The following is a 14,868-nucleotide window of genomic DNA, read 5'->3' as shown; positions in this document are numbered from 1 at the left end:
GGCGTGACTAATTAGATTATATCTTTACATGTACATACAGCTTAAGTGTGCAGCTACTTATGATTTATATACTCACATCTTCATTAAGTTTAAACAAAATATTCTTTGAAATAAGAGAAGTTAAAATGAGAATGATGAAATGGATATATTTATTCTTTTTACCCTAGTTACAATATTTCAAGGTAAATTTCGGTGTATTTTACTTCTTTATTCTAATAAATTACAATCGTATTTAAATACATGAAAATGATTATCTATTAAATCTATAGAATGATCATGCTTAATGCTCACGTTGTTTAAAGTGTAACCTATATAAATTGGATGGTCTCTGTAATCAGCTTTTATCCTATCCAGGAAATGTAAAGATGTTCAGTTTTTAATAAAATATCTTTTACAACAATATGTCGATATTGCTATTAATAATTTTAAAGAACCTTTTTGGAGCCCCTGTTGAACACGTGAATGTATCTATTCTTGGTTCTCATGTTAGAGCCCCTGTTACAGGCTAACAAATCTACTTTAATAAATTTGACGCAAAAAAAAGACTAGATTAACGTTACGAATAAAATCTGCCTTTTAGATATCTCATAAAATTTAAATGTTTTAAAAAATAAAACAAACTTTTTGGAAGGACATCTTCAGCTTGTTGATATGTATAGAAAAACTCTTTAGATAATATTTTGTTATGCTTGAAGTTTTTTTTTTTTTTTGGGTTTTACGTCACACCGACACATTATAGGTCATATGGCAATGTTCCAGTTTTACCGGTGGAGGAAGACCTCAGGTACCCTTCTGTGCATTATTTCAGACATGAACGGGCACCTGAGTAGAACCACTGACGTTCCGTAAGCTAGCTGGATAGCTTCCTCATATGAAAGAATCTAAAGTCCCTGTCGGGATTTGAACCCACGGGGGTGAAGGGCCAAGTGGTTTGAAGTTAACGACTTTAACCACTCGGCAACGGACGCCCCATGCTTGAAGTAAGGTCTAAAAAATAAAACATAAAAGCAACACAACAAAATATGTAATGGACATTGAGGGAATTTTTTTATTAACAAAGACATGATAATTTTCGTACAGGCACAGGCATGTGCCCTTTACGACCATTCACTTTTTCCTTGCACTGGTGTCTGTACAAAAGTAAATCCAATTTTTACTGTTTCTTTAAATGAATTAGTACTTGCTTCTGTGGTGAAGCATTGAGATTTAAAGCAAGAAATATTTGTTAATCAAAAGCTGTGTGCATTTCTGAACAATTCCAAAGGAACACAAACAATTATAACCAGCTTAATTATAAACATCTCGCACCCGATAAGATCGTCAAATAACATTTCGATGTATGATCTGAAATTAATGCCGTGATGTCATAATAAGCCAAACTCCTCTGGGTTTTATGCAATTTTAGAGTCATGGTGTAATTATGTTTCGAATTCGTCATTATCATGGACAAAGAAAGGAAATGAATGCGAAACAACACCTACCATACAGTATGATAGACAAGAACATATCGTTATAACGCATGGAAACATTATACAGTACGGAGGAAAGTAGTCTAGTACTGGTGTAACTCTCCAGGAACGATGGTTAGGAAGCTACCCGCCCATATGACTGAAACACTGACACTGTTGGGAAAAGGCGTAAAATGAAACAAACAAACAAAACATTATACAGCAGAGGTTTGGGTCGGTTGCTATCAACAACTGCTTTTGTTTGAGTATTTTGGTTAATTATTTTACATATTAAGAATGAACTCTTTTCTTTTGAACATCTACAATGTCTAACAAATCTGAAATACTTTAATAATTTAAGGGGGATATGGTGTATTTATGATGCACTTTGACTTCCGGATATCAGAACAACTACTTTTGATGGGAAATAGCATTGATCATTACTTGAGAATCGTTAGCTGCTTCCGGAACAAAATTACCCTAGAATTATATGATATTATATTATATACTACTCAACTTTTGCTAAGCACCATAAGTTAATTTATATATAAAACAGATTTCTTTTCAATTAAAAAAAAATTGATTCAGCAATGTTTTAGATAGTTCCCTGACATACATCCGTGTTGACTAAGCCGTTACAACTCGTCTAGGTAGCATGGAAAGCATGTACTCCAATAATTGCTATGTTTTGATGGGGTGAACTATCACATGTATTTTGTTATTCGGCGACATTACAAAATTATTGTCTTTCAATGGCTTACATTTGGCAAAATTTGAGAGAAGCAGAGTAATGTAGGGCTGTAGAGATGGTGCACAGGGAGCCACCTTCCGCCAGGTTAGTGCGGCACTTGGTGTACACCACACCGTTATCACAAGAACCTGGGATAGATACTGGCTACATGGTACACCCGCCAGGAGGCATTCTGGAGATCGGCAAAGCATCATTACACCAGCTCAGGATAAGTTTTTGCCTTTTTTGTCGTTCAGACACGTCGTGCAACGTGCAAGGTTTTCGACGGCAACTTCTCTTTATCTGCATTTGTTTAACATACATGTAAAAATTTGTATTTCTAGCTTTTTCCCTTTGCCAGTGTAGCTCAAAATTTGTATTTCTAGTTTTTTCCCTTTATTTAAGAAAGTCCTTTGTCAAATCGAGTCAAAATTGCAACTGTAACTTCAAATTTGTTTTTCTAGTTTCTTCCTTTGTTTAAGCAGGTCCTGTGTTTAATTGAGTCAAACTTTGTATTTCTATTTTTCTCTTTACCAATATCACTCCAAATTTGTATTTCCGGCTTTTCCCTTTGCCAATGTAACTCCAAAATTGTATTTCTGGCTTTTCGAATTACCAATGTAACTCCAAATTTGTATTTCTAGTTATCTGATTCTGTTAAATTTTGTAATTATGATTTTATCCGTCTGCAAGAGTGTAACTTAAAGTTTGTATTTCTGGTTTTCTCCCTTCGCCAATGTAGCTCCAACTTACCACTACGGAGAAATGTCCTTAGGTAGACTATATTTTGAGTTGTGGTTGCACGAGAGGTGTTGCTTTGGAAAGAGTATAATTTATTGTCAAGATGCGGTGGGTCTTGTTTCAAGTTCTTTTATGCAAATTGGATGATCAAAAGTGTTTTCATTTCAATAAGAAAAAAAAACACAATGTCAATTAGAAATCTCATTCTTATGCTTGTAAAGTTAAATGGACACAATTCATCAGAGTCATTGACTTTTTTTCTCAGAGTGAAACATATAAACTTTGAAGTATAACAAATCAATACAATTACTAAGATGTCAGTATGAGCACGCGACTTGCATTTCCAGATTTTAATACTTTACAACCGCAAGTGTCAAGAGACGTGTGGCAGCTGTAAAACCTTATCCCATACTTTGCTTCAGTATTTTTTCATATTTTTCTGTTCCTTTGGGATCATTGATTCCAGCACATTATTTGTTGAAGCTGGTACTAGATGCTTGAGATGTTGCACTTTAAATTATCGCCCATGAACATACTCAGTCAAACGGAGTCTTGAATTTTCATGTAATTTGGTTGTTTTCATTGCTTCTGACGGATCCTCCCATCTCAAGATTTGTAATTTCATTGACAATTAGGGTTGGAATCTGGCCTTGACTATTAATAATTTTTTTCATAATAAGATTTAACCAATATGGAATTGACATTGAGAAGAAAAATATTGTAAACGGAGTTTTTGAAACAAATGTCTACAACTTCGTGAACACCAGTCCGCTCAATTTACCACTTGGCCATTGAGCCTTAATCAAGGTTTGACGAATTGTTAAGTAAATGTTAACCAGCAATACTATTTTATAAACGTTCAAATAGTACAAGTGCGCGGAAACAGATAAGAAAATTCGCCGAAGAGAAATCAATTACTGTCAATATGATCACTTATAAATCATATGTATAAATTAACTCCATTTAAAAATATGACTTAATGTTAAGAATGAGAATTTCACAAACTTTCTTTAATTAGTAACAAAAACTCCAAATTTCATTTAAGCCTACCCCCGTCCACTGTCGGAAAAAATGTTTTCATAAAACTGCAGCTAATATTTACAAGTTACGAGTATGTTCCATTTGCGTGTCTATTTATACAAAGAAGAGAGGGAAGAGGAGAGAGTGCTTGAAATTGTGACACATAATACAATACTTTATTTATTGCTAACCGAAAGGAAGTGAAGACAAAATGAGCAATACTTCAATATATATATATATATATATATATATATATATATATATAGAAATGAGAGAATATATACACACATACCACCACATCGATTATGCCAGTCCAATTACGGCACAGCGCCTAGCAGAACAGTCATGAAAGCATAGCCACTGCTCATCCACCATCACAAAAATGATGGTTTCATAACAGCTTTATATACAGTCACAAACTGCACTACACATTGAAACAAGCTCAACATTCACATATATAGAGTTTGTTCTCTGTTATCATATCTCACAAATCAACGATGACATTTTTATTGTCTTCTTCACTGATTGGGACCAGAGAACTATATATCTATTTCCGAAAGTCAACTGGATCACGTAAGATCAAGTAGATCCGTAGGATACAATGAATTTAGACAGATAAAGTATATATAAAGGGAGATAATTAAATTCAATACAGTTATACTTTCCCCTGCGTGGGATCACTTAAGATACAAGTGTGCAGATAAATTGATAGAAATGAGAGAATATATACACACATACCACCACATCGATATGCCAGTCCAATTACGGCACAGCGCCTAGCAGAACAGTCATGAAAGCATAGCTTATATATATATATATATATATATATATATATATATATATATATATATATATTATATATTATATATATATATATATATATATATATATATATATATTTATAAATATCGGCTTAACCTTCCACCAACATAAAAACAAAGAAACGAACGAACAAACAAACAATTAAACATAAATGTAAAATTGCATTTCTATCTCAATTCCTGCCGATGGCGGTCTGTTTTCAGTTTGACTTTCTGTAAAATGTACAAGGAATAAGAGTTTTCATTGGTCATTTTGAAATTACAAAATGAAATCCGGGAATCGCAATTCTAAATAATTGTGGACAAGTTGTGACAGCTGACACCCGAGTTTTAAACTTTGTCTTTTGACTGTGTTTATTTCAAATGCCTTCAGGAAGTAAAGAGTGCTTGCGTTCTCTCTAATGTTTAGGAATTTATCTCGTGTATATACTTTTAGAATGTACATATCATGACTATCTGCAATGCACATAATGTAAGTTGTTGGATACTTTTATTGATTATCTAAAATTTAGGTTCTATTCAACAATACTTTTTGCATTTAGATCACATTACATTTTCTAGTGAACAGTTTATTTTACAAAAGAACTTACTGAGTTATTTTACAAAAGATCTTAAACTTTAGCCAAATAACGAGAATAATATCAGAGCTTAGGCACCCTTAGTTTATTATGTTCTATAATTAAGTGTCTTATACATGTATATTATAATTATGATTATTGATGTGTTCAGTTGATATAATGTTTATATATTTTGTTCAATATATTGTTGCATTTTAATCAAATACTTTAAATTTAAAAATAATTTGCTTACCGATTACGTATATGTTGGTGTTAGAAATTGAGTTCACTTACCGAAACACGACATGTTCGTTTAGAAACACATCTTAGTTAAGGTGTTCTATTTTCCAAGATAATAATCCTACAAGAAATTATTATGTCATTGGTATAGAAGCTATGCTCTCATTTTTATATGACTTTGCATGGAAAATGAAAAACAAACATATGAAAGTTAACCATTTTGACTTCGGCAGAGTATCTTTTTATAATTTTTTATATTATATATCAAAGAAAGTATCGAATTCAGAAATCGAGAATCAAGAAAGTTGGGCGATCTATATTGACATTAACCTTTATGTTTTCAAGTCTTATGAATTCACTTCTACATCTTGCGGTAATTTAGTTTCAACTTTAATTATTGTGGATAGATATTATCATCCAAGTGCATCCAGCACAATTGTGAAACTTGATTACATTTCATCAAGTTCATATCATAACATTTACCTCAAAGGCGTTTTGGAAGGAATTGAACCTGAAATGTAAATCATGAAAATAAATTTATTCTTTCTATCTGTCCTGGTTACCCTATTCCAAGGTAAATAGTTTTTGTTTTTTTTTTATTTTGTTTGATTCGTTTTGAAATCAGTATTCATTGCCCCTTTATCAATATATTAATTTACAAAATATTATGTTCAATCATCGAAATATTAATAATTTATAATCTATATGGCTTCAAAAACAAGCAATGTATATTCAGACGTCGATGTAATACTGACTTCTTTACAAAGGGGTGAGGGATTTCCAAATTAAGTTTTTTTTTGTGAATATTCAATGTTTTTACAGAAGTTTGTTTGAACTTTATTCGAGCACGTGGGTGCATGTGTTTGTAAGCTTTGATTTTTGTTTTCTCATTTGCTTCTTATCTTTTATGTTTAAATATCTCCAACAGCGTGCTTCTTTATATGATGACAAGTCGGTTTTAATCAAACTTCTTTTTACAATGGGGCGTTCGTGGCCGAGTGGTTAAAGTAGTTGGTCATAATGCTGTGGGTCGCAATTTCGCAAGTGTATGTGGCTATCCAGCTAGGCTGTCCTACACAGGCGTTTGTTTGCACCCTAAATAATGCACGGAAGAGCACTTAAGGGTTCCTCCACTAGTAAGCTGTTAAGTCGCCATATATGACCTCAAATATGTTTGGGCGATGTAAAACCCGGTAAAAAATGTCAAATATTTCACAAATGATTTTCACAGGACACATAATAAACATTTGAAGCACAATAAAACAAAAATAGCCACGTCTTGTATTTGTACGTATAAAGCTACTGCAATTAAGAAATTTTATTTTCATACCATTTCAGCTTCATGGTCCTACTATATTTCAAATACAACACTGCCATGGTCAAGGAAAAGAGATGGATGCAATACTCGTGTAGCGACACCTACCATACTATATGGCCACAAAGACCTTACCGTAGATATGAATGGAAAAATAACAAAACAAGAAGTCTGGGTCGGATACTATCAACAAACTGCCTTGTTTGAATACATAGGTAAATTCAAATTGAAATAACAAATATCTATGTACAACTTGTACCATGATATTATAATAACGCAAACTGTTATTGACGACAAGTTCATAAAAACAAGCATTTTTAGATTGTTTTTTAGACGGGAAAAATGCGACCGTTCACGTGAACGCCGCGCAATAAAAAGTGTAAAGTCATCATAAAGTGCTGAAAGACATTAGAAACAGCCGGTCATATATATGATATATACGTAAGATCTTCTAATCAAATATCTTAGAAATGAATTATCATGTTATTTTGTTATTTAGGGTGCATGAGTTCAGATGACTTAGATATACAAATACCCCAATTACAACTCGGTGAACTGGATATCGGACGGTGCTATTCTGCTTGTTCCCACTCGCCTTATATCGGGATACAGAAGAATAAGGTGAAGCATTGTTTTTGTTAAATATTGGAAACAATAATCTTATTCAATGTTGATTTTTTAAAGAAATTAATTTAAAGTATAAATGTTAACAAGAGCCACCGTTAAGCGGGGACACGTTTGTGTTGTTTTTTTGTTTGTTAATTTCTAAATCCAAAACATCGGATAAGTAATAGAAAGAGCACCGAAACACGAGGATATCTGATTTGTACGAGGGGGCGTAGCCCCCGAGTATAAATCAGATTGCCGAGTGTTTTGGTGTTCTTTCTCCTTTGTATCATAGTCAAACATGACAGCACGTTCCCTGTTGTCATAATATGAAACCCCAGAAAAAATTAACCAATGAACGAGCATTTGAATATGATAGTTCTGCCCCTTTCCCTTTCTCTGCCGTCACAATATGTAAACCCCGACAAAAATGAACCAATCCACGGGCATTATCTGGAGTGCGGGTAACTGATACCCGCACTCCAGTTACCGCACTGTGCATGTATATGTATACGATTTAACTCTGACACTTTTTCAACAGAAAGGTACCCAAACTATGATACAAAGAATATTGTAGCAAAGAATTCTTCAAAACAAGATCATTTTGTTTGCAAAGAATATCATGAAAAAATCATATTTGACATTGACAGTTAATGCCATTTACAGATTTAGGTCATACTTAAATTATTCATCATTCAGCGTGGTTTTGTACAACCTATCCATATAATTACTAAAAAAGTTATGGTTATTAAAGAAAAATTCCAAACATTTGAACAAGTCCGTCAAGGTCAGTTTGGGTTTAAGGTCAAGCTTGAATTTAAGCAACATGTTCAGTTTTAATTTCAGCAAGTCCAAGTATAAATTTAAACAGCAAAAACATAATATCATTTCTATAACTACGGCAAAATTTAATTAAAATAATATTTTCACCTTCATGATCAAGATCATTTATGGTCAAGGTCTTGTTTGATTTATACAACACATCTATTGTGGCGTATAAAGTATAGATCTTTTACGTAAATAACAATTATGTCAATTTAAACTATATTAAATAATATGACATTCATGGTCAAGGTCATTTAATGCTTAATATCATATTTGAATAATTCAACATATCGGTTAAGTCAAAAGTAATCTTCTGTCAAAGTATGACTCAAAGCTGTATAACAGTGCAGCATATTTTCAACAATTCTACACGCGAGGTCATATTTTTATGATCAAGGGGAGAATATTTTATGATAATATGACATGATGACCATTTGCCGGGCGCTTGTGGTCAAGTTGTGACCGCTGACCCCAAGTTTTAAACTTTTTTTGTGACTGTGTTTATTTCAACTGCCTCACGAAAGTAAAGAGTGCTTGTATTATTTCTAATGTTTAGGGTATTATTTCGTGTAAATACTTTTAGAATATATATAACATGACTGTGGTGTTTTGATATGTGATTACTAGTAGGTTCTTCGGTTTAACTGGCTGTAAATGAGTATCAATAATCGGCTTATCTAGAAATGATTTTGTTAAAATAGACTACTTTATGAAATACCTATTACTAGAATAGTTTATGAGCACTGTCTAGATAAACCATTTTTCTGTCTAAAAAGGCAGATTAGCAACGGTTATAACGTTTAAAGACCACAATGGTGAAATCATGTGACAAAAATTGTATGCCTCTTGAAGAACCCTTTTAGAACAAGGAAGGTGAACTATGATTTTTGTTTAACGTGTGGAGGAAAACCTCAGGAGCCTATATGAATATAAGTTCAGGGACGAACGGATACCTTAGTAGAACCACCATAGTAACTTTACATGGGTATATTTAAAAGCTCTTCAGCTTGCCTTACCGTTTATTTAATTCTGAAATGAAAGGCACTGGTACTAACAAATACGGGTAGCATCTGCCTAGTTGTTAAACTGTTAAAACAGAGAATCTCGGTTCGATCATATGACACATTTTCTAGTCCCGAGAGTGGTTTATTTAAGATATTGGCTTTTATCTCAATTGGACTTAGATAGATATTTTAACGTAAATTCAAACGAATCGAAATCTATCACACAACCCTTCCCCACTAAAATGACATTTTATTTTATAGTTTTGTAGATGTTATTCTGATATCTTCATGTACTTTAATATATATATATATATATATATATATATATATATATATATATATTATATATATATATATATATATATATATAATATATATATATATATATATATATATATATATATATATATATCTCACAATAATATTCTAGTTGGTTATCTATATAAAACATTCTCCAACACTTTTTCGAAGAAAAAAGGGGGTCAAGAAATGGGCTCTGACCATCTGTACGTTCGTCCGTCCGTCAGTCAGTCAAACTGTCTGTCCGTCCATCACACTTTCATGGCCGGTCAATAACTTTCACATCCATCAAGGGATTTTGAAAATACTTTGCAAAAATGTTCACAATAATTAAACAACCCGTCATGCACATAATCAACTACCTCCAAAGTCAAGGCCACACTTGGTAATGATATATCAACATTATCTGTTGGAGGGTATATCTCGGGCCTGGTCCAAAAGTTTCTCATCCATTATGGGATTCTGAAAATACTTGGCACACATGTTTGCAGTCATGAAACGACCTTACATGTGCAAAACTCAGATGCCTAGCTCTTAAGGTCACATTTAGAGGTCAAAGCTTAACATGGACTGTTATATGGTATATTTGTGTCCGGCTCATAACTTTTTCATAGATCAAGGGATTTTGAAATTACTTAGCACGTATGTTCCCATAATAAGACGATGAATACGACGATGTGTCATGCGCAACAGTCGGACCCCTACCTCAAAGGTCAAGCTCACAATGAGAGATTAAAATATTACATGGTTTATTATAGGATATTAATGTGTCCGGTCCATAGTTTTTATCTTTCAAGGGATTTTGAGTTTAATTGTCACAAAAGTCCACAATAATGGGGCGACGTGTCACGCATAACAGCCGGAATCCTACCTTCAACGTCAAGGTCAAATTTAGGGCTCAATTCTTAACATTGTTTGTTTGTTTGGATTTTTACGGCACGTCAACACATAACTGGCCATATCGTGCCGCTTAACATTGTTAGCTTGTTAGCTTAGGCTCTATTTTGTGTCGGGTCAATAAATTTTTCAGTAACTAAGGGATTTAAAAATAACTTGGCACAGATGTTCTTAATTAAATGACGTCTGTTACAATTAATAATGACAAGTCATGCCTAAGCAAATAAAGTCATTGGAAACTCGCCAGTATACCTTGATCGATGAAAAAGTTACGGACCAGTCAAGCAATATACCCTGTAACAGACCAAACCCTGTTTTGATTTGTTTTTGTCACATTTTGTGGTTTTGAAATAGCGATATCAACTAAACAAATGTAATTTTGTTGACACATACAAAGGAGTTATTTCATTCTATACATTTGATGAATTTATTGTTGCATGCTCAGATTTAGCATTGATTTTTGAAAGTTCGGATCCATACCTCAATCTTTTCAAATAGCACAAGTTTGTACTTTATGTAAAAGGGGGACATAGGTCACTCTGTTACAAATTCTTGTTTACAGTGTTATTGCTTACCAGACAAACCTAAGGAAAACATAAGACAACTTGGCTGCAATTATGGGTGTACAAATAACGCTGCTTGTGGCGGACTCAGATTCATTTCAGTGTACAAAATGTTATCTCACAACGGTACGTTAAGCACTACGTTTTGTTATTTTCTTAGAAAAACTTAAATCCAACTCATGTAAATTATTATTTAACGTTGAACTCCAAACCCCTTGCCACTCACCGCTCTTGGTTCGAATCACACGAGGGATTTTGGATTTTTGTCATGTGAGGAAGCAATCTAGCTTGTTAAAGGAACAGCGGTGGGTCTACTCAGGTGCCGGTTTGTGCCTAAAATAAAGCACGGAGTGTCTTCTACCACTAGTAAAGATGGAAATCATCATAAGACATATTCTCTGTGTGTGCTTCCATCTAGTAATATACAGTAAAGTAATGAAGTGTTTTGTTTTAATTGGCTTTTAAGCAATACCGATACAATATAAAAGATACATGTAGACTGTCCGGGAATATTAGTAGTACAAGATCTCGGGTACCCTTCCATGTCAGAAGTACGAGCTAGTACCTGAGTAGAACCATCGGCCTTCAGTAAGTTAGCATTATAGCTTACATGCTATACATGGTAGAATAGAAAGTCCGTGGTGGGAGCCGAACCCGCTTCGATGACGGGCAAGTTTTTCAGGAAACAATATGACGACTCTACAAATGTTTCTATGATTTAAACTAGTGCAAGTCACTGACAAGAAAGACGAACATGTATATGGATATCGAATGTTTATACATTTCCCAAATGTTTGGTCCACTTGTCTTAAGTTTTATTTTCGAAATTTCGATTGTCATTCGTATAGAGGGTTTACACCTTCAACTATGTTTATTTTATTTTCTGTAGACTCTAGACACATTCCTGAAAAACAAGAGTACAACAAAAGCTGTCTCAGATTAGATATTGCCAGAACAGGAAGTAAAACATATCAATGGAGACTTTGTTCCGACAAAATGTGGGTATTTTGTACGTTTGGTGAGTTTTGTTTCTTATTACAGCTAGTATGACTTACTGTGTAATTTGAAAATTATTTCGATTTCTTCGTTACTCAACATTTGGATACATTAATTTTGAAATGTAATTTGATGAACATTAAATATAAGGAAAAGACAAACAAGTAACCAGGGGAAAATAACGACAACTTTGTTTCAAATTGCAAACCAGCGCATTAATTTCTTAAATGCATATATTATTTGAAGCACTGGCTTAAATTCGATTTCTATATCTTGCTACCATTTTTTTCCTCTTAATTTCGTATTATATGTGCGTAAAAGTACTATACATTATTAATCATAAAGATATCCAACCGATCATATGGTTCAGTATAAAAGTGTTAACTTATATGACCTTAGTCGTTATATTTCAAACAACTGTGTGCATACATACGTGAACATACACATTAGTTAGAACCACCTTACACTCTATACTTGTTTATACCATGATTTCTACATTCTATGTATTATATGATGCATAATGAAAACATTACATTGGTGACTTATACGTTCATTGGACTGGGTGCTATAATTGTACACATATATATGTATGATTGCTACATGTATTTGTCTGTGAACATGTCACAATAATTAACAATTTACTTACTTACAACCATATAACCTGTATGTCAGTCATCTTCATAACGAATTTAGAATACAGAATAATTACATTAATTATGAAAAATAAAAACGATTGTTTTTATAAATTGACAGCAGTCGTTTGGAAAGTTAATAAAAACGTAACAATTTATCAATGAAAAACGACGTTACAAACGTTCTGTATGATTAAACTGATGTGACCTTGCTACAAAAGACCGATGGTAAGATTTCAACTCCTTAAATTCTCGGGTTCATTTTCAAGAATTTTCAATTTCAACCTCAACAATAAAGATACAGAATTCACGAATTTAAGATTTCATAATAATGAATTCATAATTTTAACTACATGAATTCACTATTTCAACTTCCTTTTATAAATTCACGTCTTGAACGTTACGATTTCAAATTCGTGAATTCAAGATTTCAACTTCGTTAATTCACGATTTCAACATTGTGAATTCACATTGTCAACTTTGTAACGCTGAAATCTTTAATTCATGAAGATGAAACCGTGAAGCCATAAACATGAAAACATGTTCATGAAGTTGAATTAACAAAGATAAATCATCGCGAACTTGTGAAACTGATATTGTGATTTCGTGCAGTTGAAATCGCGAATTCGTGAAGTTGAAATCGCGAACTTTGATTCGTGAAGTTCAAATCGTGCGGGAATTTGTGAATTTGATATCGTGAATCGAGCAGTTGAAATCGTGAATGTAAAGTTAAAATCGTGAATTCATGAATTTCATGTGTTGAAAATGTGAATTCACGAAGTTAAAATTGTGAATTTACGGTGATGAAAAGATGAAATCAGGAATCCATGAAGTTCAAATGTCTCCACCGGTCTTCTTACCTTGCTTACATATACTGCTGCAATGCAAAATGAATCAGTAGCAAACACAAATATGTTAAACGTCTGATATTATATTCTAATTTTATTCTTTATACAATAAAAAAATTTATGTTGTAAATTTTCATATTTATAATTTTCTGTATCGTTTAAGATTCAGACCAATCAATCAAATTTGAAGTGGAAAGGAGAAGATGGAGGGACGCAGCAACAATTTGTTTTCAAAGACATGGTAATCTAATTGGATATGAAGACGTGCGGAACGTGACTTTCGTGGCCAAATTAGGCTGGACAGGGATCGTGTGGAGTGATGTAATTTACAACGATAATGGTATTTGATGATTTCCTGTTTTAAAAGAATATTTGTAAACGCAAACAAAAACACCAAGCTAATGAAATCCAAATTAAAACAGATCTCAGATTTACTGCAAGTGAATTTATAACTCAATATAAAGAATTTGTTTTATATGATGCTAATGATTTTGCAAATTAAAGAAGAAAATTGTACGCATTTTTTTCACAAATTATTACTTAATATATATTCTCAAATATTTCTTGTATTATGAAATTAGTTATTTACATTTTGTTATTGATTATTGAATTAATATTCATTTATTTAATAATTTAATCATGTTAACCCTTAGGTTGCTGATGTCAACTGATTTAAACTATGCCATCAGTGCAGACCTAGGTCAGCCATGTCGTCTGGCCATGCTCTGCACTATTTACTATTCAGACAGTACATGGTGTATAATCACGTGGTATATTGTTTAGTTAATACAGCTAGTAAACATAATGGCGGCCAGCCCGTAATTCCGGGGGTAATAGTGATACACAAATTAGTAAACAATCAATTACTTTTATAGTTACTTGTGACAGGCACATACACTATTTTAATATACCTTGGAATGCGTTGTTTAGGTTTATTTATATTATTAATATTTATCTATTTAAAGTCATATTATGAAAATCATGCACAACTTTAAAATGGTGATAGACAAGAACCAATCTTAAATGGTAATAGTGAGAAAACTTAAATATGCACACCTCTAGATGAGCAAAACTATTTTAATAAAATCAAACCTAAGAAAAATGTATTAAAATTTTAAGAAACGTACAAAGATTCAAAGTTCTAGTTATAGTTATTCTGCAGCTTTTCTAACTAGATTTCAACTGCTTTACTAACGCAATACGGGCTACTTTTATATTTTGACCTCTTTTTGGTACAAGGGTTTAAGTATCAATAAAAGAAATAAAACATATTTTAACCCTTCAAGTTTAAGATACATATGAGTTTTATCCCCCAGCATACACAC

General features: G+C 32.8%; 1 protein-coding gene across 1 annotated transcript; it reads left to right on the top strand.

Annotated features, from left to right (window-relative positions):
- Nucleotides 1-41: 41 nt before the first annotated feature.
- LOC132752593 (uncharacterized) lies at nucleotides 42-12,764 on the top strand. The gene is made up of 5 exons (XM_060742931.1): nucleotides 42-182; nucleotides 6,896-7,087; nucleotides 7,372-7,493; nucleotides 11,067-11,193; nucleotides 11,957-12,764. The coding sequence occupies exons 1-5, from the start codon at nucleotides 140-142 to the stop codon at nucleotides 12,115-12,117; spliced, it is 645 nt and encodes a 214-aa protein (XP_060598914.1). The 5' UTR covers nucleotides 42-139; the 3' UTR covers nucleotides 12,118-12,764.
- Nucleotides 12,765-14,868: the final 2,104 nt, after the last annotated feature.

The sequence above is a fragment of the Ruditapes philippinarum genome, unplaced genomic scaffold (assembly GCF_026571515.1).
Source record: "Ruditapes philippinarum isolate M1 unplaced genomic scaffold, ASM2657151v2 ctg5158_1_1_1_1, whole genome shotgun sequence".
Taxonomy (NCBI): Eukaryota; Metazoa; Mollusca; class Bivalvia; order Venerida; family Veneridae; genus Ruditapes; species Ruditapes philippinarum.
The sequence above is the reverse complement of the archived record's forward strand: the minus strand, read 5'-3'. Positions and strand labels throughout refer to the sequence as shown.